At 43.0% G+C, this 25,632-nt stretch overlaps 1 protein-coding gene across 5 annotated transcripts in view; it reads left to right on the forward strand.

Moving 5' to 3' along the window:
* kif13a (kinesin family member 13A) overlaps window positions 1-25,632 on the forward strand; it is a 34,647-nt gene that overhangs the window by 1,962 nt on the left and 7,053 nt on the right. For 4 of the 5 annotated variants that reach the window (XM_041044385.1, XM_041044388.1, XM_041044389.1 and 1 more), the window contains exons 3-31: window positions 9,308-9,320; window positions 11,377-11,437; window positions 12,372-12,464; window positions 13,108-13,288; window positions 15,000-15,087; window positions 15,675-15,809; window positions 15,954-16,066; window positions 16,194-16,305; window positions 16,494-16,706; window positions 16,840-16,950; window positions 17,038-17,172; window positions 17,902-18,032; window positions 18,331-18,417; window positions 18,499-18,674; window positions 19,238-19,457; window positions 20,363-20,525; window positions 20,677-20,820; window positions 20,918-21,067; window positions 21,169-21,333; window positions 21,500-21,673; window positions 21,805-21,956; window positions 22,047-22,179; window positions 22,356-22,502; window positions 23,091-23,123; window positions 24,053-24,152; window positions 24,265-24,391; window positions 24,486-24,541; window positions 24,634-24,758; window positions 25,453-25,629. In XM_041044385.1, the coding sequence (XP_040900319.1) occupies window positions 9,308-9,320; window positions 11,377-11,437; window positions 12,372-12,464; window positions 13,108-13,288; window positions 15,000-15,087; window positions 15,675-15,809; window positions 15,954-16,066; window positions 16,194-16,305; window positions 16,494-16,706; window positions 16,840-16,950; window positions 17,038-17,172; window positions 17,902-18,032; window positions 18,331-18,417; window positions 18,499-18,674; window positions 19,238-19,457; window positions 20,363-20,525; window positions 20,677-20,820; window positions 20,918-21,067; window positions 21,169-21,333; window positions 21,500-21,673; window positions 21,805-21,956; window positions 22,047-22,179; window positions 22,356-22,502; window positions 23,091-23,123; window positions 24,053-24,152; window positions 24,265-24,391; window positions 24,486-24,541; window positions 24,634-24,758; window positions 25,453-25,629 (3,715 nt within the window). The remainder of the gene's footprint in view (window positions 1-9,307; window positions 9,321-11,376; window positions 11,438-12,371; window positions 12,465-13,107; window positions 13,289-14,999; window positions 15,088-15,674; window positions 15,810-15,953; window positions 16,067-16,193; window positions 16,306-16,493; window positions 16,707-16,839; window positions 16,951-17,037; window positions 17,173-17,901; window positions 18,033-18,330; window positions 18,418-18,498; window positions 18,675-19,237; window positions 19,458-20,362; window positions 20,526-20,676; window positions 20,821-20,917; window positions 21,068-21,168; window positions 21,334-21,499; window positions 21,674-21,804; window positions 21,957-22,046; window positions 22,180-22,355; window positions 22,503-23,090; window positions 23,124-24,052; window positions 24,153-24,264; window positions 24,392-24,485; window positions 24,542-24,633; window positions 24,759-25,452; window positions 25,630-25,632) is intronic. The other variant, XM_041044387.1, reaches the window with a different exon arrangement.

Raw genomic sequence — 25,632 nt, forward strand, 5'->3', positions numbered from 1 at the left:
TGTGCCACAGTCAAGGCTTTTCTCATGGCCCTGATCCAGTCTTGTTAAAGAGTAACACTTTCTCTGCTGTTCCATGTAACCAACAGTCAGCATTAAATGGTAATGAGCTCGCTCTCTGCACATTAACCTGTATTTAAGGTAATTGTCAGAACAGAAATTGCCACACAATGGCAGCGTTCCAGGCAATTAAACAAATCACGCTCAAAGCTAACATATGTGGAATCGGACAATAAGCTGTTGTAGGTGAGAGGTCAATGGAATGACGTTAACTGTACAGAGATCCAGAGTGACTACATCTCCAGTATTTTATTTTATTGGATTTTTCCGGAGCTACCTGTCGCCATGTTGTTGAGCGAGACACAAACACATTTCACATTTTCATTCGGCTGAAGTTTCCATATCAGATTTAGATGTCATATCAGTCAGGCAGAGATTTCTTACATGTACTTAGACATTGATATAAAATGTTTTTGCCCTGCCCTGGATTCACTTTTGCTCTGACTGGGTTTGTGCAGGGTCAGTTTGTATTCTGCCAAAGCTATTTAAAAGAAATCGAGCAATTTAATCAATTATAATTCCTACGAGACATCTTGTAACTGTACATTGGCTTTAGCCTTGGTTTTATTATGTCACATTTCTATTCTATAGTGTAGTTGAGGCATATAATTACTTGTTAACATTTCAGTGCTAGTGCTGTGTGTGTTTTGGGTCTCTGTGTTTAGGCTGCCATGGTTTTCTTAAACCATATAATTTTCCTCTCTGCTGCTTGTGGAGCCACATAAGGGGATACCCTGATCACTAAGACTTTGCCTTGTTTTGAAGACACCTGTTCCTGTGTGTTGGAAATGTGTCAGGTTTAGTGGGTATTAGCATGCCAAATATGGCTGCAGGGCCAAGATCATGGGAACTTTTTCTTTCTCATGGGAATTCTCAGGCAAAGCCTCAGAAAAGAAAAATCAGTAATAGATATTTTTATGTAGACATATCTGAAATTTCAACTCCTGTTCATTTCTTAGGCCATAGATTTTGAAATGCAGGATTTAACAAGGGGGGGAAATGGCATAACAAATTAGATCTTTTTACCCCGATAGTTTTGCTCAATACCTAAAAATATTAAATATGGCTTCAGTCTGATGAAATACAGAAATTAATTCTCTAGTGGCGTGAACTTGGAGCGAATACCATATTGGATAATTAATTAGACACTGAAAACTTTCCAGATTGTGCCTGTGTTTTAATCAGGTTTTGCACTGACCACACAGCACCGCAAAAACACGTAAGTCACGTAAAGAATTTGAAGAAATTTAAGGGATTTCCTTTGATGGCTAAGCCTCATTCTTTGCACCGCTGAGCATTATAGCAACACTCGTGATCCACCCCCCCCCCCCCCCCCTCCCCCCCGCCCACCCTCACCTGCCTCTCCTATTTCCCTGAGAAATGAACAGTAACCTCAGTGGTGGGCATATGAAACATGGATTTTGACTTCAGGGCAACAGGTTAAGTTTCCCAAGTTTCATCTTTCATCTACCTGTTAACCTGGCACGAATGGCATATTTGAAATGGGAATCTGGGAAAGTAGTTTAGCTTTCACGCACCAGTCTGCTCTCCTTAGACACAATGAGGGTTGGGGGTGGAGAAGCAGAGAAATACCTGAGGCTGCTGTCTGCACAGGGGATGAGCTGTGGAGCATCATGACAAGAAAATACCCTTGGACTCACACAATGGGGCTGTATTACATCTGTCATGCCCCAGCATGTCGGTCAACATGCAACAATTGAATACAGGGCCATCAAGTCTTGGAAAATCTCCCTTATGCAAACCCCATTCTTTGGTGTATTTCAGTCTAGATACACAGAGTTGTTGCAAAATCCAAAAGCTAACCGCAACTAAACTTTTCAGAGCGGGCACACTGGAGTTTATGTCAGAGGAAGTTGCTGTCTTTTGTCTTCCTTTCATTGTAGATGATTAAAAACATGTTGTTTTTTAAAAAAAAATACGTATTTAGCAAAACGTGTCTTTGTAAGGTAAAAATATCTCTTATTTTTCCTCATCCCCATGTTTCTGTAGCTCTGCAGTCCTGTTTCAATATGATGAGTGAAGCATGCTTCTATGCATCTATCTGTAACCAGGCTTGTAATTTCCGCTCTAATCTCATCCTTATCACTAATGGTTACAGAAGCTCAATTGGGTTTATCTCCACTTGACTGTGTTATCTTGCTTGCATGGGTATTGTTATCTGAACGTTGTGGAGAGGAGGTTCAATTAAGTCATCCACCAGGACGGTGCTACTTCCACTGTACTTCCCATTTTTGAGTTTCTCTGATGAAGTATTTTTTTGAAGCATTTTCAGAGATTGATGAGTGGTTAGGTCTTCCATGTTTACCTCCTTAGAACCTAAATGGCAAAGAAAGATATTTAAAATCAAAAGCTCATTAATTAACATGTTTTATCTCAATTGTGTAGCCTGTACAAAAGCTCAAGTGTAAGGTCATCAGTTTGCCGTTTTACGAGTGGTTATGTGCCAGACTGCTTCTTGGCTGAGAGCATTAACTTTCTGGAGTCCCCACTGGTTGCCTGGCAACTGCTCCCCACCAAGACATAGTTCGGCACATTAACCCTCGTAACACAGCAAAAGTTTTGTTGTTATACTTCATTGTTTGTAAAAACTAAACAAAATATATATGTTTGTTTAGCTCAGGTGAACTTTGATACCTTTGGTTGCATTTTTCATTATAGTCTTCCCCTGGTGACTGCCAGAGACCGGCCCAATGTGGTCAACATGTGTTGGGTTAAGGCTTTTACAGATAGCCTCTAATGCTTTCTGTTTGTTTGTTAGCTAACTTATGGTGCAGAGATGTCAAAAACGACAAAGCTTCCATCTTTTAAATAAAGGTGTAGAGTAAACAAGGCAGTCTCCTGTAATGTTGAAGTTTTGGAGTGTGGTCACATTTTCTCTTAAGTCACACATGACCACGTGTCATCATGCTTCCCAAAACTTACAAAACAAGCCTTTACTAAATGACAATGCTGCCTTGTCCAATGGCTGCCCTCAGGAATGTTCCCTTTGTCTTTCCATTTTGCTCTCAATGTGCCAATAATCAACCTTTCCATTCAGTAAGATGTTGTTCTCAGAGTTAGTTGGCCAGAAATACACACAATCAACCCAACTCTCCTCTTCAAGACCCAATTCAGGCATGCTATTAGGAGAAAGTGTTGTGCTTTGCTGATAAAAGGATTGTATTCCCTCAAGGTCTGTTCCCTGTTTGTTTAGAGGGTGGGACATTGTTTACATCTTGATACAGAATTGAGAAAAGATGGCGTCCTCTCTCTTTGTCAAGCCTGTGCCTCATTAATCTCAGATGTGGCTTCTCATTCTTAGAGGAGCCTATGTAAAAATCCACTCTCAGACATTTCTTCCATAACAATTCTGGTTTTCCTCTTCACATGATTCTCTCAGATGAGGCCTTTTTGAAGTTTTGAAGCCGGCCTGTTATGTTTACATGAATTTAATTTCATGGTGGGATAAGTTTATTGTGGACTCACTTTCAGTCTTATTTGGGCGAAGTGGAGCCAGGCAACATTAACGAAAGCTTAAAAAACAAGTTATTAACTAGTCTCTGGAAAGCAATACTCAGCTTATTAGATTTCATTATTCTGAAGCATGTAATTACAGTAAAAAAACATTGGGCATGTTTCCAGCTGCATTTAATAACTTTTGTGATATATTTTACACATGAACATGCTTACTCTGGCTTTTGCTGTCTATTGTCCTGAGCAGCCACATGCCACATCTATTCAGATAAGTGACATCTAGCAAGCAGACAGGGTCAAAGGAGGTGTGTCCTGGTAGTAAATGTGTCACTTCATTTCCTCTTCGGAGGAAGCCTTTCCATATTGAACAAATTGATGAACTTCGCTTCTTTCTGGTTTGTTTGTTGCCTTTGAAACGAACCAGATTTAAGGCGTGAGAGCAGATGTGGTCAGTATCCTTCTCTGTGTTTTAGCATACACATACACACACTCTTGGCCCACAACCTGCTGACCCAGCTCGTCACACAGTGGTGTCAGAAATGCCGGAGAGGATTAAATTAGACCCTGTCCGCATCATATGTTGTGTTGTTAACATTTGTTATGGAAACTTTGAGGTCCCACGCAGACGTTGGTATGAGCATCATGTGCACCGCTGATGGCTGAGCTGTTCATTAAGGCTGTTTTTGAGATCCTGAGTTTGGCTTTCATATTGGAACTTTGACTCATGAGGTTGGTAGGTTGTCTCATTGCCATGTTTACCTCCGTTGCTTAGCAATTGCTGTTGCCAAGATACAGAAAATTTATGCTGGAAAAGGAGTTGGGCTGATGACCTAATGAGTGATGTCCCTCAGCCTCCCCAAATATTTTCATATGAAGTTAATTTTAGCATTTACAAGGATGATCCATGGACGCATTAGTTTTAAGCACAGTTTGTAGGTACTTGCAATTTACATAGGTATTTCCATTTTGGCATGTTATACTACTTGATATTTCCACTTCAGATTCATTGGGAAATAATTTTATTCCACTACATTTATCTGACAGTTGTAGTTTCTATTTACTTTTCTGATGAAAATTTTACATACATACATTAAATAATTTAAAAACACAATGCAAATTATCCAATATTCAAATGATCAAAAAGCAGAGATCAGATAAAAGTTTAAAAAATTAAAATTTTGATATATCTGAACATTGTTTTTTATTCTTTCCTCTCCCATTAATCATTTTTCGACCCCTCAGATTCATCTTGTGATGTTTTGCAGGGGTGCGACCACAAAGTTGTACGCCATTGTACTAAACTTCCTAACTGTATATAAAGTGGTTAAAGTTAGCCCCACCTTGACCAGCTGCAACAGCTTCAGATATTTTCTGCAAAATGATCCCATTTACTTGTAATACTTCAAGTAAATTTAGCTGATAATATTTCTGTACATTTACTTAAGTAGGATTTTTAATGTAGGACTTTTTACATTGTGGTATTGTTACTTCTACTTAAGTAAAAGATGTGAAGGTTTTTTCCAGATCCACTATTAAGTAATGAATTGGAAGATGTTCCAGAAATGGTTTGTGTAACAGGAGTCAGAGTTAGCTGTCTCAGTAGCTTGGATCAGTCCTGCAGGTCTGATTCTATCCTCAGCCAGCAGACATCCTTCAGTGCTCTCTTGGAAATATGTTTGAATGTCTTGCATGTAAACCTATGACTTCAACCACTTGCCATGTTTACTTATGGATCACTGATGCTAATAAAAGCCTGGTCAATGCTTCCTTGGACTCATCTTAAATGTAACTGGTCAGACGAGAGACCCAACTCCCCTCCCATCTACTGTAACTCTGCTCGGCATATTCCTGTCTGTCCTGTGTGTCTCTCTGCGCAGCAGGGTGACCTCTGCTTTGAGTGGGTGTTCTGTGCTAAACATACTGGAAGACCATTTGAAATGTTAGCTTGTGGCCTATGAGAGCACAGTGTGCTGTAACCCAACTCTTACACATACACACACACACGCACAGCTCTGGACGTTGTGTTTGGCTCTTGAGCTTGTTGAATTGTAATTGTCTGAAGCATATCAAGAGCCAAACCGGGGAAAGAGTCATATGTGCGGTTAAATGGAGGTTAAAAGGGTGGGGGAGGCAAAGTTTTAGCAACAGATCAACGAGAGGAATTTGAATCTGTGGGGGTTGTCCCTGGAAAAAAATATGTTTGTGAGTGTGTATGTGCACAAGACAAATACATGTTGTAAATGTCCTCACAATGGGGGGTGATGAGGTTCACGTCCCCCCCTTTGAGAGGAACATGATTTTCATGTTCCATTTGAGCAGCAGGATTATGTCATCAGAAACTGTTGCAAAGCCCAGTAAATCACACAGTATGAATCTGACAACATATCCCTCTTGCAATGGCAAATGTGGAGCTACAACTTGTCCATTTCCAGATCTGGATTTGTTTATTGTGATCATGATTTGAAACTCTTTCTGGGGTCATTTCAGAGGATAACACCGCTTACATTATGTCTAGTAGCAAATTCACACCGGTCTGTCAGTTGAAGGGATGTCAGATTAGATTAAATGATACAAAAAAAAAATTAAATCTCTATTTGTTTGATAGTTATGTGAGTGTGGGCATGCAATGTAATTTTTTAAATTGTAGATAGATGCTTCAGTGGGTGGATGATACAGTGCATTAATCTGGTTTGTTGCCCACTGGGCAAGAAGAGTGCAGTTTTCTGCGGCATAATAACCCAGTGGCCTTAATCCTGCTCCATAACCACAGGGGGGATTCCACTGCTGCTCTCCCACTCTTCATACCTTCCTTTTGGGCACCAGCACATGCATGGATCTGAGCTGGAAGGCACAGGAAGATGCCATGATTTCACCTTTCATGTGTGAGGTCTTAACAGTGAATTTAGAAAAAGATCCCAGTCTGGCTGTGACTAGGTATTTCTGACTAAAAGTGAAAAGAAAAAAAGGATTTTATAAAGAAGATCCTCTAATCTGTCTGCCGCAACACGAGATCACTAGAGCAGGGGGGAGAGTCATAGTAGTGTGTGGGGCCAAGTTCCGTCCTTGGCCAAGTTGAAATCATTCATGAGTGCTTTGGCATCAGGTAGCTGGAGGCATGGGAGCCTGAGCATGCCCTTGATGACACACACATTAAGGCACACAACAAGCCCCTAGTAGGACTTATAGACCTCAGCCTGGCCCTGCTGGAGCTGCAGCATCCTCCTGCATCTGCCTCTGAGGGGGGAATAATCTGATGCTATCTGGCACTTCTGTGCCATACATGTGTGTCACACATTTGTTCAGTACAACCACACAACACAGCCTTTAATAAGCCCTCGAGCAATGACTTGACATAAATGGTCAGTATTAAGCAAATGGCCTGTGGGCTTCATGCTTGAGTCAGGCTTGGAGCTGTACTGTGCAACATTTGGGACCATGCTGTCGGTGGCATTTCTTAAATACGTTCTAAATACGGCTTAATTAATCATGTGTATCCAAATGAATTTCAGTTTGTTGGACGTAATTCTGGCATTATGTCACATACAACCAAATGTAAGTTATGATATCCCTGACAGATAGCACATAGCTTACATGGCTTCTGCAAGCAAGATACAAAATTGCTAAGAGGGACACAGATTTCTTGGGAGATTATAGAGATTATGTCTGAAGCAGGGTAGGAGAACTGGAGCCTAATATGCTTTAACTTATTGAGAGGCAGGTCTTAACATTGTGATGAGAGGAGGAGAGACAAGGAAAGAGTCTGTAACATCGACTTTGAGTCTGAAATTCAGTCAGTTTTTAGAATGAAATGAATTTCTTAGTAGACTTTGTGAGGAAGTGATAGTTCTATGAAATCCTAAATATAGCATCTTCGTAACAGTTCCCCCCATTGTCTTGTTCAGCATTCCAACCATACCAGATTTGGTTGCATATACTGTACATACAGTAGATAACACAGTGAGCAAGAGCCACCAATCCACTACAGTGACTCTGCCACTGCTTAATTTCTGCTGCAGATGCAGAGATTCTGCTATAGAGTCTAGACTGCACGGATTTCATAGCTGTATGTCTTTTGTCTCTGAATTCAATGTGTCTGTGTCTCTGGCTTTGTGTTTCCGGTCTTGTGTCTGTTGTCCTTTTGTTCTCCAGAGGGATGCATTTGTCCTCTGTCTTTATCCCTCTCTTATGCTTTATATGGTGCGTATTTCATTGTTAACATTTCAACTTTGTAGCAACAGTGAAGCTTGAAGAATTAGATTTTTGTTTTTTACCTTTCAAGTTAACATGCATTGGGACCTGTTCACCAGTCCTCCTAGTCTGTCCTTAATAAGTCTTATATGTGTGCCCCCTGCTGTCTGATGCTGATCCACATCTCATGCTATAGCTCCTCATGGACATTACATCTCTGCTGTGCCGTATGGAGGGACAGACCAGAGTACGGGACCCTGCTGCTGTCTTTGTCTGTTCTGATTAAGACAGTTTCAGTGGTTGTTAGTGGCCCAGATTCAGATTCAGGGTATGCACCCAAAGGAGGCCCTCTTCCCTTTACTCCTCTGCCCACTCTCATTCTGCCCCTCATCATAATGAGCCTGAACTCAGTTCATGGCTCTCAGACAAGAATATTGCAGCTCTTCAGTGGAAAGCAATTCATAATTCCTGCTTTTGTGGGAGTCACCTTGTTTTTTGATCTTTGCTTTCTTAGAAAGCATTATAGCAGCACGCATTTAAGACAATGAAAAAAAGCACAAAAGGCTATAGTGTGGATATTGTTGTGCTGCTCTCATGCTGTGCTGTTGTTGGTGACTCAGCTCAGATTGTGTGAGACTCTTTGGTGCAGTGTTTCAGTCTCCCTAAAGCAGTGTTTCAGTCTCCCGCCCTGTATTAGTTACTGTGTGAAGGTGATGCCCACCTCTGTCTCTGTGCCAGGAGAGGCCTGCAGAAGGGATCTGCTGACGGCTGAAGGACAGGATTGTCGCAGATGTAGAAGCATTAGGGTGGTGTACATGTTGTAATGCATCATACTGCAACATGCATGATATTTTTGCCATATACTATAATGGCTGTAACATTTGTTTGGAGCTGTTGGATCTTAAATTGGTGTTGTGTTTTTCTTCTTTGGGAAATTCCCTCTCTAGTTAAGAGAATAATCCCACATAGCTTACAGCCATATATATACTATCCTTTGTCCTTAGTTCCGGCAGCTGGTAATGCTGAGTGCAGCTTCCCCAACCTGGCCTCCCTGTTAAATCCACACGCATAAGAGCTATTTACTCAACAGAGTCAGTGGGACATTGAATCCTAAATCTCTTCCCTTCCTCACGCTCCACTGGCCCAATTATGAACCCAATCACAACCGCACCTACCACCAGGACATGCCACTGTGTGGAAGTGAATCAATGAGTGAATAAATGAGGGGAGGAGTGAATGAAAAAGTCACAATAGGAATTTTGAAATACAGAAAATAAGAGAAGAGTCTGAGGTTTCAAAAAAAAACTGAAAAAAGAAATACTTTTGGTTTCAGTGCAGATGTTTCAGTTAAAAAAGTTGTTTGTGTCAACACACACAATGAGAAGTTTCCTAATGTGACAGTTGCAGCTGCATTTTCCTGAGTGTGAACATGTTCTGTCTGCTAAACTGTATTCAAGGCTAACCATGTTCCTTCTCTCTCTCTCTCTCTCTCTCTCTCTCTCTCTCTCTCTCTCTCTCTCTCTGTCTTTTTTCTGGCTCACCCGTGGGTTTTTTCTCTTTATGATGGATTGCCCTTCTCATCCAACAGGAAACAACCTAAGGTATGTAAATTTCATCTGTCTCTGTTGCTACAAAAAAAGAGCTGATGTGTGTCAGCATAAGCAGTTATTTTAGTGCAAATAGCCATTTGTGGTGACTTCTCGCTCACTGTGCTGGCACAGATACTAAAATAATCCAGTGTCAAGATGCAGCACGGGCAAACGCTTATTCCCCTGAGGGGCTGAGAGGCATCCTGCACAGGTCTACCTACTGTTGGGACGTTATTTCTAGGGACATGAGTTTTTTAGCAGTTTGGTTGGTCAGCAGGAGCCGGATAGATGTCCGTGTGAATGTGTCAGCGCTCTAAGATCTCGTGAACACCCACAAAGGTTCTACAATGAGAGAGGGATGAGCGCTGACACTGGGGCAGTGTGTGTGCGCATTCAAAGCTGCATTGTTGGAGTGCACCCCCACCTCCCCCCTTGACAACACGCTGGTGACTAGCTCAGAGATGTTTCACACACCAGGGACCTGCTTTGTGCTCCGTACACTCGGTGGCTGACAGGACCAGAGAGTGTTAGCATGGGCCACAGGCGTGCGTGGTCCCTGGGGCCCGTGAACCTGAGTTACCCTGTAATACCCTTCAGCTAGATGAGCACGTGGCTGTCTGCTAAGTTATAGTGGCACTCAAATTAGTCTCCCCACATTCTAAAGGGAAAACAGAGGCTGAAGTCCAATCGCGTTTGACCAGTTTTCATCCTAGAAATGACAAAAAGGGCTTTGTGCTTTTCAGCTTCATCATTATTTGTACTGCTGATTAATAGTAATTGTCCAATCAAGAACAATTTGTAGCGCAGTCACACCCTCAGGCTGGACAGAGGCAGACCAGAGGAGATAGAAGCCCCAGTTTCCAAACCAGCTCTAATTGAGAATGATGGCACTTTTGTTCCTTTGAATGGCACCCACTCACTTGTCTGAAGTCACTGGAGGAGGTCTTGGTTTCAAAGCATTCAGTGATCTCAGTGCTTCCCATGCTGACTGTGCAACCAGTGGTTCCCTGGCCAATAGCCGGGGAGTTTGATTATTTTGGGGTATTTATGCCAGGGAAATCGCTTTTTAGAGCAGCAAGAGTGCACTGAAAGCCAGGATTGGTAATGTGCTGCAGTGCTGTGCCTGAGATCTTAAAAAAAGGGAAGTGGCTGAACTTGGATAAAAATAGAACTCTTATTTTTTCAAGATCATCCGGGCCAAGATAATGCAGCAATAACAGTGAGTTGCATAAAAACAAAATTTAAAAAAATGCCACCAAATCAGAATTAAATAGAAGTGCACTTCACTTGAAATACAGCCCTGCATTTCATCCTAGAAAACATCTTAATGGGACCTTAAAACAACCAAAGAGCTGTTTAAAACTATGAAAATAACTACGACCAGATCAGTATTTAACATGATAAAACTTCAATGAAGAGTTGAAACAAGCGGACAGACAATAAATAATACGAAAAATGTGATTGTAGCCACATTGGGGATCAAGTGTATACAGTAACAGGAGCTGTTCTGTCTGGGAGGATCATGGGGGTCCTTGGTGAATGAGGCCACTGGTCTTTTCCCACAGAGCATCCTCTCTGTGCGTTATCCGTCCAGAGCTGATGCAGGTGCCTGAGGAACACAAAGACCCTCTGCTGCTGAAGTCTGTGTTGTGAGACCCAGAACTGAGGGCTCAGAGCCAGCCAGCACCACCGGGAACAGCTACTGCCCCGTTTCCTTGGAGACGAGGGTCACTGGGTGCTGGAATTTCTTCTGGGGAGCGCTGACCCTGATTTATGAATTCATTTAACTCCAGCCACGATGACAAAACACGGGGCAGCTAACAGTGGATTTGTGCAGACAGTCATGGCGTGGTCTTAACGAACAACAGTACTCGGCTTAGGCTTCATCTTACTCACTCAGACAAGGTCGGTTGTGGTGATTTACTGCAGGGTGGCATGGTAGAACACAATAAGCCTGTTTTTGTGCCTCAGAAGAAGTGAGACCACTACTAAGAAAGTGTTGTACTGTACATGTTTGGGCAGGTGTGACAGCTGTGTGTTTACACTCCCTGTGCTGTCTCCTCTGCAGGTGTTCGCTTTTGACCACTGTTTCTGGTCCATGGACGAGTCCAACGTTCCCAAATATGCTGGTGAGTCATAAGTGCTGAAACTGATCCTTCACTCCTCAAATCATTTTCCATGTAAAGACAAGACCTGCTGAGCTTTGTGCAGTAATAGTGCAGGGAAACTCCCTACATAATGGGAAGGTGTTTTTGCATCATGCAAAGCAAAGCGCAGTGTGAGCACATACGGTAATTTGCATTTTGAGTGAATACATCAAAATATACTAACAAGGTAGTTGTCTTTGTATTGTCTCAAAACAATAAAATCATCATGCAGTTTAGTGCTATATAGTCAAAGATATGTGACATGTACAACAAATAATAATATGAATACTGCAGGATATTCTCATTAGCATTTCATATTGTGCTTGTGTAATAGTCTACCAGCGCTAGACTTCTCATGCACCCACTCACATGGTAAATTCAATGTCTTCAGTCTCCATTCACTTCTCTAATGATTGCTTCACAGAAAAGGTTACAGCTACCATTTTTTTTTGTAACATCTATAGAAAAGAGGTTATTACTGCCAGTCCGAGGCAGATTTACATAATCATTGTGGATATTTTCTTGTCTTAGCGCTCTCACTTTGTGTTGGGAATGTGATGCTTACATCTGCTTTGTGCTGAACCGACAAGGCAATCTGTTCGATGAAGGGCTGCCTCAAGGGCCTGGGCTAAGGCTTTATTTAGCTCATTAAACAGCTGTCCCATTCAGTAGGATCACGACAGCAAGCAACAGAAGAGATGTCTCAACACAGCCCGGCATTTTCCACACGACCAGACAGGAATCTGTCACCTTTTAGGAAACATAGTTTCCTGTTTGGTTGCCCTTGCTGATACAATTCTGATATCTAATTATTAATGAAGACGGCCAAAGACGAGTAGATAATAGTTCGTATATAACTGAAAGGTTTATCTGTTTACCATAGTCTCCATGGTGACTCTGATTCTTTGTCTAAAAGGTCAAGAGGTGGTGTTCAAGTGCCTTGGAGAGGGAATACTTGAAAATGCATTCCAGGGATATAATGCCTGCATATTTGCCTATGGACAAACAGGTAACTGAAAATCCACATGAAACCTACACTGACTCATTCATTCTTCTTCTTTTTTGCTAAATCCATTAGACTGTGCAGTCCTTAAATGATTTATATATGCGATTTATATATGAATTGCCTCTATTATTCTCAGAGTTAAGTCTCTAAGTATATTTGCAGGCCGAGTTGTCTCCAGATGTGTCCGTAAAGAGTTTAAAGAACAGGAAGATTTGTATTGCTGATCACACTGGTGAATCACTTAACTCATATCCTTCCTTACCCTGGAACAAATTAGCTTCTTTATTCCACTTCCTCTTTTAGAGGGAAATACTGAGGAGACAAACCTATGTAACAGTTTGAAGAGAGGAGCACCAGTATTACAGGTGCCTGCCAGTCATGCGATGGATAAGAAAAAAATGTTTTGTACATGCTACAAGCAGCACTTAAGTCATGATGGGAAATACAGAGGCATGTGGTATTTGCTCTGGCATTTCTGAGTAGTCTTGGTCTAATCAAGAAGCTTCATTTTTAGTGACACTAGCATGATGGCTCTAGGGATGGAAAAAACTCAAATTAAGTTTCACCATTATTGAGGCATTGCACTGTATAGCCCTCTCTCTTTATAGGGGATACAATCACGTGTGACTCTGCTGTGTCCATCCAGGTTCAGGCAAGTCCTTCTCCATGATGGGGAATGGGGAGCAGCCCGGTTTAATCCCTCGGCTCTGCTGCTCTCTGTTTGAGAGGGTCCACAGGGAGACAAATGAGGCCCATACTTTTAAGGTGGAGGTGTCTTACATGGAGATCTACAATGAGAAGGTCCGCGACCTGCTGGATCCCAAAGGGTGAGTCTGATTTGTAGTCTTGTATTTTTGCTGTTTTGAGTTGATGCTGCTGTGGTAATGTTTTTGGCCCTGGGTGACAGACTCAACTGGTTACACAAACTGCTGTGTAATTTCCTCATAGTCTTGGTTCACTCCAACTCCAGCATGAGCCGTGTCCTCTTCGTCAGCTGCCACTTTGTGCTGCTTTGCATATCTGTTTGTAGCTCTGTTGTGTCTAGTGGCCTGAATGGGGGACGGCGACAGAATGATGTGAGTAGGAAGCTCAACCCAGTCATTTCCTGCAGAACAGCGGCCAGCGCCGTCCTCTGACACTGCTGTGTTCTTTGCCTCCATGGTCTGATGTGGGTTGGCAGACAGACTGCAGGGGAGGGCGAGCTGTGAAAGAGTGTGTTTCAGGGGCATCTGTTAGTGAAGCTGGGAGCAGGAGAGCGGTCAGAGCTGCCTGTGAGCCGAGCCCCGGAGAGGGACTACAGTGCAGTACTCTGTGTGCTGCAGATGTGGGAAGATGCGGCCAGAAGCATTTCGATGGCAACTTCCTCTGGCTTATATTACCAGCCTCACACTCTCTGGATCTCCCTGTGTATCTGTCTCTGTGATTTTTAGGATTAAACATTAGCTGAAGTGTAGACATGTGATGTAGAGTCTCCCACTGTGAGTTGGTAGCTGTGGACTTTTTAGTGGTTGTATCCTCTTGTTTGCTGCAGTGGGTGGTAGATTACTAGAATGGAAGCAGGGGACCTGCTTTCTGCGAACCTCAGTCATTCTGTAGCCATGGAGAGGGATTCAGTGACTCTTACTGAAATATAGGATTTCTCCTCGACACTCGGCAGACAGCCAGGTGAAGATGAGCTTCAGTATACAAACGTGCACCATCTAGTGAGACTCCTACTTTCCCCGAGTTAGAGTTTTTGGCACAGCACATGGATGTAATTCACATCGTGTGATTCTCTCATGCAAGACCAAAACCAACAATAAATCAGTCCTACTAACAACTGTTGTCTGTGTTGCTAAAGCCTTACACAACTTATCCCTCTGTGCCATAGACCTCCATTGTGGTCCAAAAGCACATCAGTGAGCCACACTGTTGTACTGAGTGATGGAAACATTTTACAACAAAAAACTTTAATGTGACAACTCGGCATCAGACTCCCGTTAACATTTTATTGCTTGTTGATGGAGAGTTATTTCAACATTGCATGCCACCCGTTCCATTCATTTCAATTCATTTCCACAAGTAGTACAGAATGGTAAGAATAACAAATACAACAAAGGGAGATGTTAGAGATGTTTATGCTGTAGATGTTTTTCAGAAATAGAATTGTGACCAAATACCTACGGGAGGCTGTTTCTAATTTTCCAGCAATAAATTTGAATTCATGTTTCCAGAGGAGGGAAACTAAGTTATATGAGCTTCTAAAAACCCTGAAGCGTTCACTTAAGTTTTCATTCATTCTGATCCTGCTCCCAAGGTCAGAAGATATGTTCTCAGCTTCTCCAAAAAGAGAATGTGTTGAGTTGCCATGAGTGCCAAGAAGTGTTATAAGGAAAGGGCGTCAGAGAAAGAGGAATGCCAAAATGTGCATAATAAAACTCAAATTTGTCTTCATTCTGTCTTTTTGAACATATGTCCCCAATTGGAAATCGTAAGTATCCTCCCTTTTTTTTCCTCTCTTTCTTTTGCTCATGGTGTTGCCTTCTCTATGTTTTTAAGGAGCCGACAGTCCCTGAAAGTTCGGGAACACAAAGTCCTTGGTCCGTACGTGGATGGTCTGTCTCAGCTGGCTGTGACCAGCTTCGAGGTGTGTCTTTCACCCTTCTGTCATCGTGCTGCGGCGCTGAACCCACCCTGTATCACTGACCAGCGTGGCCTCATGTTTCATGTCCACATAGACATGATTTATAGCATCCAGCAGAAATGCCTTTAGATCACATCCCCAGTCGTCAAGTCTTTGGTTTAAATTCAGAAAAAACATTGAGCTTAAAATCCTCCCAAGTGCAGAAAGTGTAATGACACATATTCCTGATGTGGGATGTAGTCATGGGGTTTTGTGTAGTTTATATGCCTATCCTTGGCAGGGCCTTCCTTAATTATGTTTAAGCATCTCCACCCTCTTCCTCTCTGCTCTGCTCTGACTGATATTAGTCCAGTGGCTTTCCCATAGCCTTGGCTCACTGCCTGCTGTGACCCAGCTAAATCACATGGCATACAGCCATTTGTGAATACCGCCTGACTTTGCTGTAATCATAATGATGCATTTGCTGGTTTTGCCTAAATCCAGTTTTTATATTTATTTATTTTTTTTCAAATCTTCCTAAAACATTACATGCAACAGTGACTAATAGTGGAGGTTTTCTCTTTTTATGACCTCACTCTCTATCTTTTTAGGACATCGAGGTGTTAATGTCAGAGGGGAACAAATCGCGCACAGTTGCAGCCACCAACATGAACGAGGAGAGCAGTCGCTCACACGCTGTCTTCAGCATCATTGTCACACAGACACTTTATGATCTACAGTCTGGGGTCAGTCTTTTCTTGCTTTTCATTAACTTTTACAGTGAACTGTTCCTCGAGGACACCAAAACTCATTTGTGTTTTTCCTATTAAATCTTATTTATTTTATCATATGTTTGACTGGCTCCCTGCTCATGTTGTGATTTTAAACAGAATTCAGGGGAGAAAGTGAGCAAGATGAGTCTGGTTGACCTGGCAGGGAGTGAGCGAGTCTCCAAGACTGGAGCTGCTGGAGAGAGGCTCAAAGAAGGCAGCAATATAAACAAGTTGGTATATGTTTAATATGAAAGCCACACAAATGTATAAAGTCCAGTCAGTCATTTGACAGGTTAACACTTGAAGGGCTTAACAGGATTTTTTTGTGTGTGTGTGTGTGTGTGTGTGTGGTTTTAGGTCTCTCACCACATTAGGCTGTGTGATTTCTGCTCTGGCTGATCAGTCTGCTGGAAAAGGCAAGGCAAAGTTTGTGCCTTACAGAGACTCAGTCCTCACCTGGCTGCTGAAGGTTAGACCCACATATTATTACAGCCTTCTCTCTTGGTCATTATAATAACATATAACAGTGCTAGGTGGGCTGAAATGTGAAGCTGACCAAGAAAAAATGTGCCCTTTGTTGCACATTTTTCATGTGTTGCACGCAGACTGAAGGAAAAAAATTTAACAGCTATGCTTTCTTGCTTTTTTTGTTGTCAGGACAACCTTGGCGGCAACAGCAAGACAGCCATGATAGCTACAGTGAGTCCAGCGGCTGACAACTATGAGGAGACTCTGTCCACTCTTCGCTACGCAGACAGAGCCAAGAGAATCGTCAACCATGCCGTGGTGAATGAAGACCCCAATGCTCGGATCATCAGAGAGCTCAGGGAGGAGGTGGAGAAGCTCAGAGTTCAGCTCTCTCAGGCCGAGGTGAGAGGAGGGACTGGGTGGACCATGGAGGCTCACAAATTAAGAGTGAATTCATGCCAGATTTGTCATCAATCACATGATGGTCCAAACTGTACTGATTCTGATTGGCTTTTCTTTTTTTTTTTCACATCAGTCCATGAAGGCTCCTGAACTGAAGGAGAAACTGGAGGAGTCTGAGAAACTTATTCAGGAGATGACTGTCACCTGGGAGGAGAAACTAAGAAAGACGGAGGAGATTGCCACTGTATGCACATGTGTCATAAAAAGACACCAGAAATCTCCATTTTAATTTAGCAAATTTATATAAACAGTATCACATCTATGTTTACAGGAGCGTCAGAAGCAGTTGGAGAGCATGGGCATCTCTTTAGAAACATCTGGGATTAAAGTGGGTGAAGACAAGTCTTTCCTCGTCAATCTAAATGCTGATCCTGCCCTAAATGAGCTATTGGTCTACTACCTGAAGGTAATACAGTTCACCACTGCAATATTTTTTGCAAACTGTATACACATTCATTGTTGGGGAGTCTCTCTTTATACAAATCTAGGCATCTAAGGATTATACACCCAGCTAGTCTCAAACTCACTTACTCACTTTTATGACAGCATATTGTTGAAACACCTCACAGTGTTTCTGTACCCCACATACCACAGCAGTAATATTTACCCTCAACTGAAGCATAGCACACATGTTGTAGTGATCCAGATGACAGTGTGAGAGCAAAGAGGAGTTCAGTCAGAGCAGGTCTGGACTTTGCAAAGCACTGAAGTGGAACAAGCAACCAGCTAGATGGACCTGTAAGAGCAGAGGCATGTGAGAAAGCAGCCTGTGTGGCTTGCAGAACAACAGGCCTTTGTCTGGGTTCTGCAGGCCAGCCTGGCATATCAGCGTGGAATGACTATGGCAATGTGAATTGGGTTAGTTTGCCGCAGGGTAGGACATCCTCTTGAAGCTGGGATGTTTGTTCAACAACGCCCACTCTGCAGTGAAACAGACACAAGTTTTTTTCACGTAGGCCTGGTTTCGCTTTGGTATTATTTGTGATTTCCCCCGAGTTAATAAGTTTTATTTTCTGCAATTTGCTTGTTTGCAGCTTTTAGGGTTATGGCCAAAAAGTTGGAGTAAGGAAGGGGTCGTAATTACTTTCAGATCTGTCATTATAGTTTCCTTAATTTGTCCTCCACCTGTGTGTAGGAGCACACACGTGTGGGCGCAGACACGTCTCAGGATATCCAGCTCTTTGGGATTGGGATCCAGTCGGAGCACTGTGTCCTGGAGCTCTGCCCAGATGGTGATGTCACCCTGATGCCCATAGGGAATGCCAGGTGAGCTACTATACAACTACCTCCAACTACTCTCTATCTGTCTGTTTATCTCTGCGAATCTCTCTGTCCGTTGTCTCTCTCCTTCATGGATGACTGGACTTCAGTGGTTCACATGACCTCACTGTACAGGAATCTATGATCTGAGCTCCTCGCTTTGATATCAGAGCCTCGTCTCCCTCCCACCACAAAGGGATTGTTCTTTCTCAATTTGTTTTTCCCTGTTTACAGCTAAAGATTAAAATACCATCTGACATCTTCATTAAAAGAATTTCATCATGAACCTATGTGTTTTCTACAGAACGTGTGTGAACGGAACAATGATTGATTCCTTGGTGCACCTGTGGCACGGAGACCGGATTTTATGGGGCAACAACCACTTCTTCAGGTATGAGTTCTTTCATTTAAATGTGTGAACAGCCATCATGAAGTTAAAGAGTCACTGACTGGAAGTCGTGCCATATCGCAGGATCAATCTGCCTAAGCGAAAGCGGCGGGACCGTTTGAAGGAGCTGGAGAGAGCTTCTCCCAGAGAGAGCTTCGTCGAGGCAGATGTGGAGACCGCCAGCGAGGCCTCTTCCGAGCAGGACTACAGCTATGAGTTTGCCCAGATGGAGGTCATGATGAAGACTCTTGGGAACAATGGTATGATTAGTATAATCATACCATACCAATCTACATGATCCTTTAGGGTTTCATTCCACAGCTCTGTACAATGTGTATTCCGCTTAGTTTTCAGAACTTTCAGCTTGTTCCAGCTGCTCTGCCCAAAACCATAACATCTTTTAGAAATACCATTACTGTAAAACAATACTTTGTTTATCCCATTGGATGTACGAAAGCCTAAATCTAATTTTAACAATTTGACATTATTTCCTCAGAGAAATATTGCATGTTTTCGACTAACAAGCAGTTAGTTGTTATAGCATAGTAAAACAACTTGCTTGTTTTCTCTGACCCACAGTCAAAATGCCAAATATATTCAATATATCGCTAGCTGATATAAATATTTGCCATGAAACAGAGAAAACCAGTAAATCCTCACATTTGAGAAGATGGACAATCGAACTGCATGAAAATAAAAAGTACTTGATTAGGAAATTTGTTGTTGATTAATCTTCTGTCAGCTGACTTTAAGCCCACTCATAAACTCGCACAGTGTTTTGATTGTAAAATGTGTTGTTTCTCTCCTGTGTGTGTGTGTGTAGATCCCATGCAGAATGTGGTCCAAGTGTTGGAGAAGCAGTACCTGGAGGAGAAACGGACGGCTCTGGAGGAGCAGAGGATGATGTACGAGCGAGAGCTAGAGTCTCTGCGGCAACAGCTGTCTCCTGAAAAAACACCACAGCACCACCGCAGCAGCAGTGACCGCCTTACGTTCCCGACACACACATCACACAGCAAGCTCCGACTGTGGACGGAGGAGCGGTTAGTGGAGCGTGTACACACACACACACACACACACACACACGCTGATACACAAACTGGACACTGCAGGGAGCCATTTACCTTGTTCTTGTTTATATTATATGTGTCATTTCTGAGTATTTTGCTTTAACCAGAGATGCATGAAATATTTTCAGTAGTCTCCTTATAAGGTACACATAGCATGAAGTCAGTTAAATGTTATGCTCACATGGAAATCCATGTGCTCAGTGCTGACTCAGTCTGACTCAGTCTGTTCTTGCAGGTTTATGGGTGAGGCAGGATGCTAGGAATATAAAGTTACACCTAACCCTAAAAATACTCTGTGGAGTTGAGATCGGACTTCAAAATTGAACAGGAAACTGTTAGTTTAAGTTAGTTTTTAAGTCAAGTTGTTATCTTCCTATAATTATCATGAGATGTGACACCTGATCCTGCTGAAAGTATTCTTTGGAAAATGTTGCACTGAAGTCATGCAGTGGGTCAGTATCATTATTGTGGTGCACTGTGGCATCCAAACAGAGCAGAATTTTGTCCCAAGGAACTTTTAATTTGCCAAAAGAACACCTCACATTATTACGCATCATTTTTGCTGGATTCATCCTTGATGTCGTGTACTTTACTGAAAACTGTTTTCCCATTTATGGTCAAATTAGACTGCTGTGGTTTGTGAAAACATCAGAAAGAGCAGTATCTGAGACGCAGGGATCAGTGTTTCTACTTGAACAGTCAGTCATTAACTCGTAAACACGAGGATGGTAGACCTACTTATGTCAATCCAGGCAGACTGTACATAAAATATAATGACAGGTCTTCATCTTCATGAATGAATGATCCCTGTGTTCTGTTGTCTGTGTGTGTGTGTGTGTGTCTGTGTCTGTGTCTGTGTCTGTGTCTGTGTGTGACAGGGATGAACTTTTTCGTCAGAGTCTTTCTCGACTCAGGGAGCAGGTTGTGAAAGCCAACACCTTGGTGCGAGAAGCCAACTTTTTGGCAGAAGAGATGAACAAACTGACTGACTATCAGGTCACCCTTCAGATTCCTGCCGCCAACCTCAGCGCCAATCGCAAGGTCAGACCTCTGAACTTAAAAGAATATGGTCTCACGTTGGTCCTGATTTTCTTCTCATCTGTTTAAGTCTTTGGGCTGAACCTTTTGAAGTGTGTATATGTATTGAACTAGAACTAGAAGTGTCTAAATCTGTAAACATGTTTTTGTGTAGCGTGGAGCGATAGTGAGCGAGCCGGCCATCCAGGTGCGGAGGAAAGCGAAGGGGACCCAGGTGTGGACCATCGAGAAGCTGGAGAACAAACTGGTGGACATGAGAGACCACTACAGGGACTGGAGGGAAGGCACAGAAGAGATGGTGAGAAACAGACAACCAGAAAGAGGAAGAGACCAGTAGGAAATTAAAAAAAAAAGTTCATTTAATTATAAATTGTGCTCCCTTGTTTTTTTTTCAGTGTAACAAAGCAAACAGTAAGCACTGTGATCCATTCTACGAGGCGCAAGAGAACCACAACCTGATAGGAGTGGCCAACATTTTTCTGGAGTGCCTTTTCCATGATGTTAAACTGCAATATGCTGTCCCCATCATCAGCCAACAAGGAGAGGTAAGGGTACACCAGCATTAACAGATTTATACAGAGATATTCATGGTGCAGCTTTCCAGTATTACTTACACACCAGGTCCATATTCTGCTCCTTTGTACAGGTAGCAGGCAGGTTGCACATTGAGCTGATGCGAGTCAGTGGTGCCTTACCAGAGCGCCTGTCCGGCGGAGACGACTCATCCGAAAACTCCAGCGAGAGTAGCTGCTACGAGGTCATGGACAACAACGGGGAGATCGTCCACATGGCCAAGAGGCTAACGTGCAGGGTAAAAGCCACTTGTCAGTGGATTCTAACCATAATAGTCATTTAAAAATGATATTGGTATAGTATTGCATCTTCTTTTTGTTCGCAAATGAGCTTGCATTTCACTGGGAGACTTACCAACATACAAAAAAAGAGTAACTTCATCCCTTCTCTTTGTCTTGCTGCAGGTGCGGATCAGAGAGGCTACAGGTCTGCCGCTCAACTTGTCCAACTTTGTCTTCTGTCAGTACACCTTCTGGGAGCACGGCGAGCCCACCGTGGCTCCTCCCATGGTCAGCCCAGACAGACCTTCCCCTCGAAGCCCAGATGCCCAGTTCACTGTCCAGTTTGATCACTGCAAGGTAAGAAAAAGATGCAGCTGGTTTCTTCAGCTTGATATTGTTACTCTTTTACTTACTGAACGCTTGAGACTTTTGTTAATAACTTTTATTTTCAAATCATCTTCACTGCACCAAATCTCGTCTTTGTGCAGGACTATGTTGTGCATGTGACGGACGAGTTTTTAGAGTTTATATCAGACGGAGCATTGGCCATAGAAGTTTGGGGTCACCGCTGTGCTGGGAATGGACGCTCACTCTGGGAGTTAGACGCACTAGAGGCCAAGACCCAGACGCTCCGAGACAGGTACATGTTTCACTCAGACCTTTAAACATACAGACTCGCACAGACACAGACATTTCATACTTTACTAATCTTGGCCGATGATTGTTCAAGGTGGAGTGAGGTGTCTCGCAGGATCGAGCTTTGGATCTCCATCCAGGAGCTAAATGAGCAGGGAGAGTACTCATCTGTGGAGCTGCATTCTGGAAAAGACATTAGCACAGGAGGAGTCTTCCAACTCCGACAGGTCAGAGAAAAGGAATGGAAAAGTTTCCCTTTAGGTCAGACTGGCTGCCCTAGATCAAACACACACTTAACAGGATACTAAGTAATTATGTAATTATGAACAGACGTGAAGTGTTTTGAGAGTCTAGCGTTGGAAGCAGCACTCTGATGTTGAATTATGGGGATTTGTCCAAGCAGGGTCACTCCAGGAGGCTGCAGGTGTGTGTGAAACCAGTCCAGAACTCAGGCACTCTGCCTCTGCTGGTTGAGGCTTTGCTGTCCGTCTCTATTGGCTGTGTGTCGGCTCGCTCCACCAAACTACAGAGACCTCTCGACAGCTACCAGGTCTGTGGAACACACAAATTTTTTGGATATATTCACATACTGTTCACACATGAACATGAACTATGAAGCTATGGTGTTAAAAGAAATAGGTGATGATGATTTGTATGTAACTGACTCTGTTTTAAAGCAGAACAGTGTTTTGGGAAGTGTATGCTCGTTTCATGCCAGTGATACATGATATTATGCTGATTCAGCCAAAGTATGTTTAGTCTATCTTTGGTTTCATGCCATGACTGGTTCATCTGGGTAGCTGGCAGTCTGTCTAAGGCAGGCCAAGGAATGCACGAACTCATTAGTGCCCTGTTAGTTCATTTAACATGTACTGATGTGGCCTGATAAACAGGAAGTAACTGGTTGCTGAATTCTAAATTTATCAAGCCTTTTATTTATTTTTTTATTTTCCATATTCATATAGTTGCAAGAATAAAATCTGGGGTTGTTTATTGTTTTTAAAGACATCATTCACTCAAACATGGACATAAATCACATCACTGATATTCCGAGAAAGTTACATGGTTTGCTCAGAGCTTTCGTGTCTGGGACTTTTGTGGTTCCCCACATTTGACCGAGTGTGTTCTCTCCTGCCAGAGAGAGGCGGAAGAGGATATGGATAGTTATCAGGTAACATCTCAGTCCCCCCCTGCTGCCCATGTAGTTCACTCTGCAGCATGAAGGAAACCAACTGATTATGTGTTCACGACTAGGCCTGTCGCTGAGGGCATGTGAGGCAGGAGGCAGAGGGCTGTGCCTCTACCAACTAAAGGAGTGCTTTATTAAACAGCAGCTGCACATGTGGATGATTTCTGACGCTGTAATTATCAATCACACCAACCATTCTCTGGCAGCCCTCCGTGCAAAATACAGTTCCACCCATGGCTGAGCTCCCAGCAAGGAATCTGTCTGCCAGGGATCTCGTCCCACTCTCTCTTGCCTTTCCCCTCAGGTTGCGTGCACTAATGCTACTGTTTGCTTGTCACCACTGAAGAGCTGCAGGAATAATAAGCCTCACTTAATCACATGGGCATTGCATGGCTGCATGATTTACAGTACTTTGCATGGTGGACGTGTGCTGACGTCAAAAGCGTAATGTCATTGGCTTTGAGGTTTGTTGGTTAGTTTGGACGATGCAGAAGGGAATCTGCTCTCTGCGGTGCTCTCACTGAGCGATCTGCTGCGGATCCAGGTAGGACTTTGGGTGGCTGTGGCTACATGTGAGTTGTAAAGGGGTTAAAGGGAGGTTTTATGTTTTTGTTGTTTTTTTGTTTGTTTTTTTTTTTTTTTCAAATTTGAGCATAACTATTTCTTGAACCCAAAATACTGACCTGAAGGCTTTGTTTTTTAACACCTTTGGTTTGGGAACTTTGATCAGCATTAGCTTCACTTGGCTTTTCTAATATACTAGCCGTGGGTGCTAAGAAGTACGTATGTTCTTCAGACATGCCAGCCCAGGCCACCCTTGCCATCCCCTGGTAACACTTCACTGAGGCCTGCAGCAGATCCTCTACTCACTGAGCCAGCTGGCACTGATTCTGGTCTCTGTCTGCTTCCAGGAGGAAGATCTCAACTGTGTTAGAGAGCGCTGGTCAGAAGCCCTGATCAAACGTCGGGAGTATCTTGACGAACAAATCAAGAAAATCATCAACAAACATGGTGAGTCCTAGGCTCTGTGTTGCAGCTCAAGGTTAGACTATCTTTTTTTGTTTAAATTTTTATTTTAGTGTGCTGTGATTAAACCTCATTTTTCCTCACTTTATAACTCCAGAGAAGTCAGAGGAGGACATTGAGCGCGAAGCTCGGCTGGTGGAGCAGTGGGTTGGACTGACTGAGGAGAGAAATGCAGTGCTGGTACCTGCACCTAGCAGTGGCATCCCTGGAGCTCCCGCAGACTGGTAAAAGAAAAACTATAAACGTGACTCATCACGTTCACTTCATTTGCAGCCCTTTGCTTTTTTCAACATTAACGTCATATTCAATGGTTTGTAGGACCCCACCTGCAGGAATGGAAGCTCATATCCCTGTTCTCTTCCTGGATTTGAATGGTGAGGCAGACACGTCTTTTATGTCAGCTAATATTTCACAGATATACCCTCAGGCTTTATAAACCCTAACTCTTTTTTTATACCACCACCAGCGGATAATCTGACAGTGAACGAACAGCTGACCGGCCCACATGCTGCAGGTGTTAACTCTATCCTGCCTAAGGAGCATGGAAGCCAGTTCTTCTATCTGCCCATCATCAGGCACAGTGATGAGGAGGTGAGGAATGGGTTTGACTTTTCTGCCCTCTGGTGGCCAAAAAAGGAACTCAGAGAACCACTTTCTGTTTCTATCAGCATGGCAGAAAACTCTTACGAAAGGCAAATGAGCATAAGTGTGTGGGTCTCTTGGCAGTGCTGCTTGAAGTGGGTCAGTGTTCTTTTTGCAGTCAGTAGTTTCAGAGGTACCTAGTTTGCGGGTTGTCAGATGACCACATCCTCTGCAAGGCTTCTTCAACTGCAAACTGGTTGTAGTGTTTTGTTTTCAGCTGTTTTACTCCATTCTGTGTTATGTTGAATTTACTGCTTTAATTTCTGCTAAAAGTTCTTTTTCCACAGATAATTGCTTGCAGAAAGGGGACAGCGTCTTTTTTCCTACAATTATGTGCATAATTGAACAATTACAGTCATGTAATTGCATGGCATCATCCATAGCAAGCATTTAAAAGAAAAGTAATTTCTCTTAATTTCTCTTTCTTTGATGTTGACACTCCCACTTTTACTGTGCTGTTGTGTCATGAGATGGTGAGTTTTCCGCTCATTAGCCAACTGCTGCAAACCCAAATCTACAGCCCACCTACATGACTGTAAATCCATGTCTCCGTGTGTGCAGTTAGAGCCCGATGGCACAGATTGTTTCTCTGCAGACGACTGTGGAGCTGTATCAATAAAACACAACCCCTCTAATTTCCCAGGTGTCAGCAGTGTGCTCCTGGGATTCATCCATCCATGATTCTGTGCACCTCAACCGGGTCACGTCTCCTAACGAACGCATCTACCTGATCATCAAAGCCACGGTGCAGCTCAGCCACCCTGCCTCTATGGAGCTGGTGCTCCGCAAGAGGATTGCTGTCAACATCTACAACAAACAGGTG

Source organism: Toxotes jaculatrix, chromosome 8 (genome assembly GCF_017976425.1).
Source record: "Toxotes jaculatrix isolate fToxJac2 chromosome 8, fToxJac2.pri, whole genome shotgun sequence".
NCBI classification, from domain to species: Eukaryota; Metazoa; Chordata; class Actinopteri; family Toxotidae; genus Toxotes; species Toxotes jaculatrix.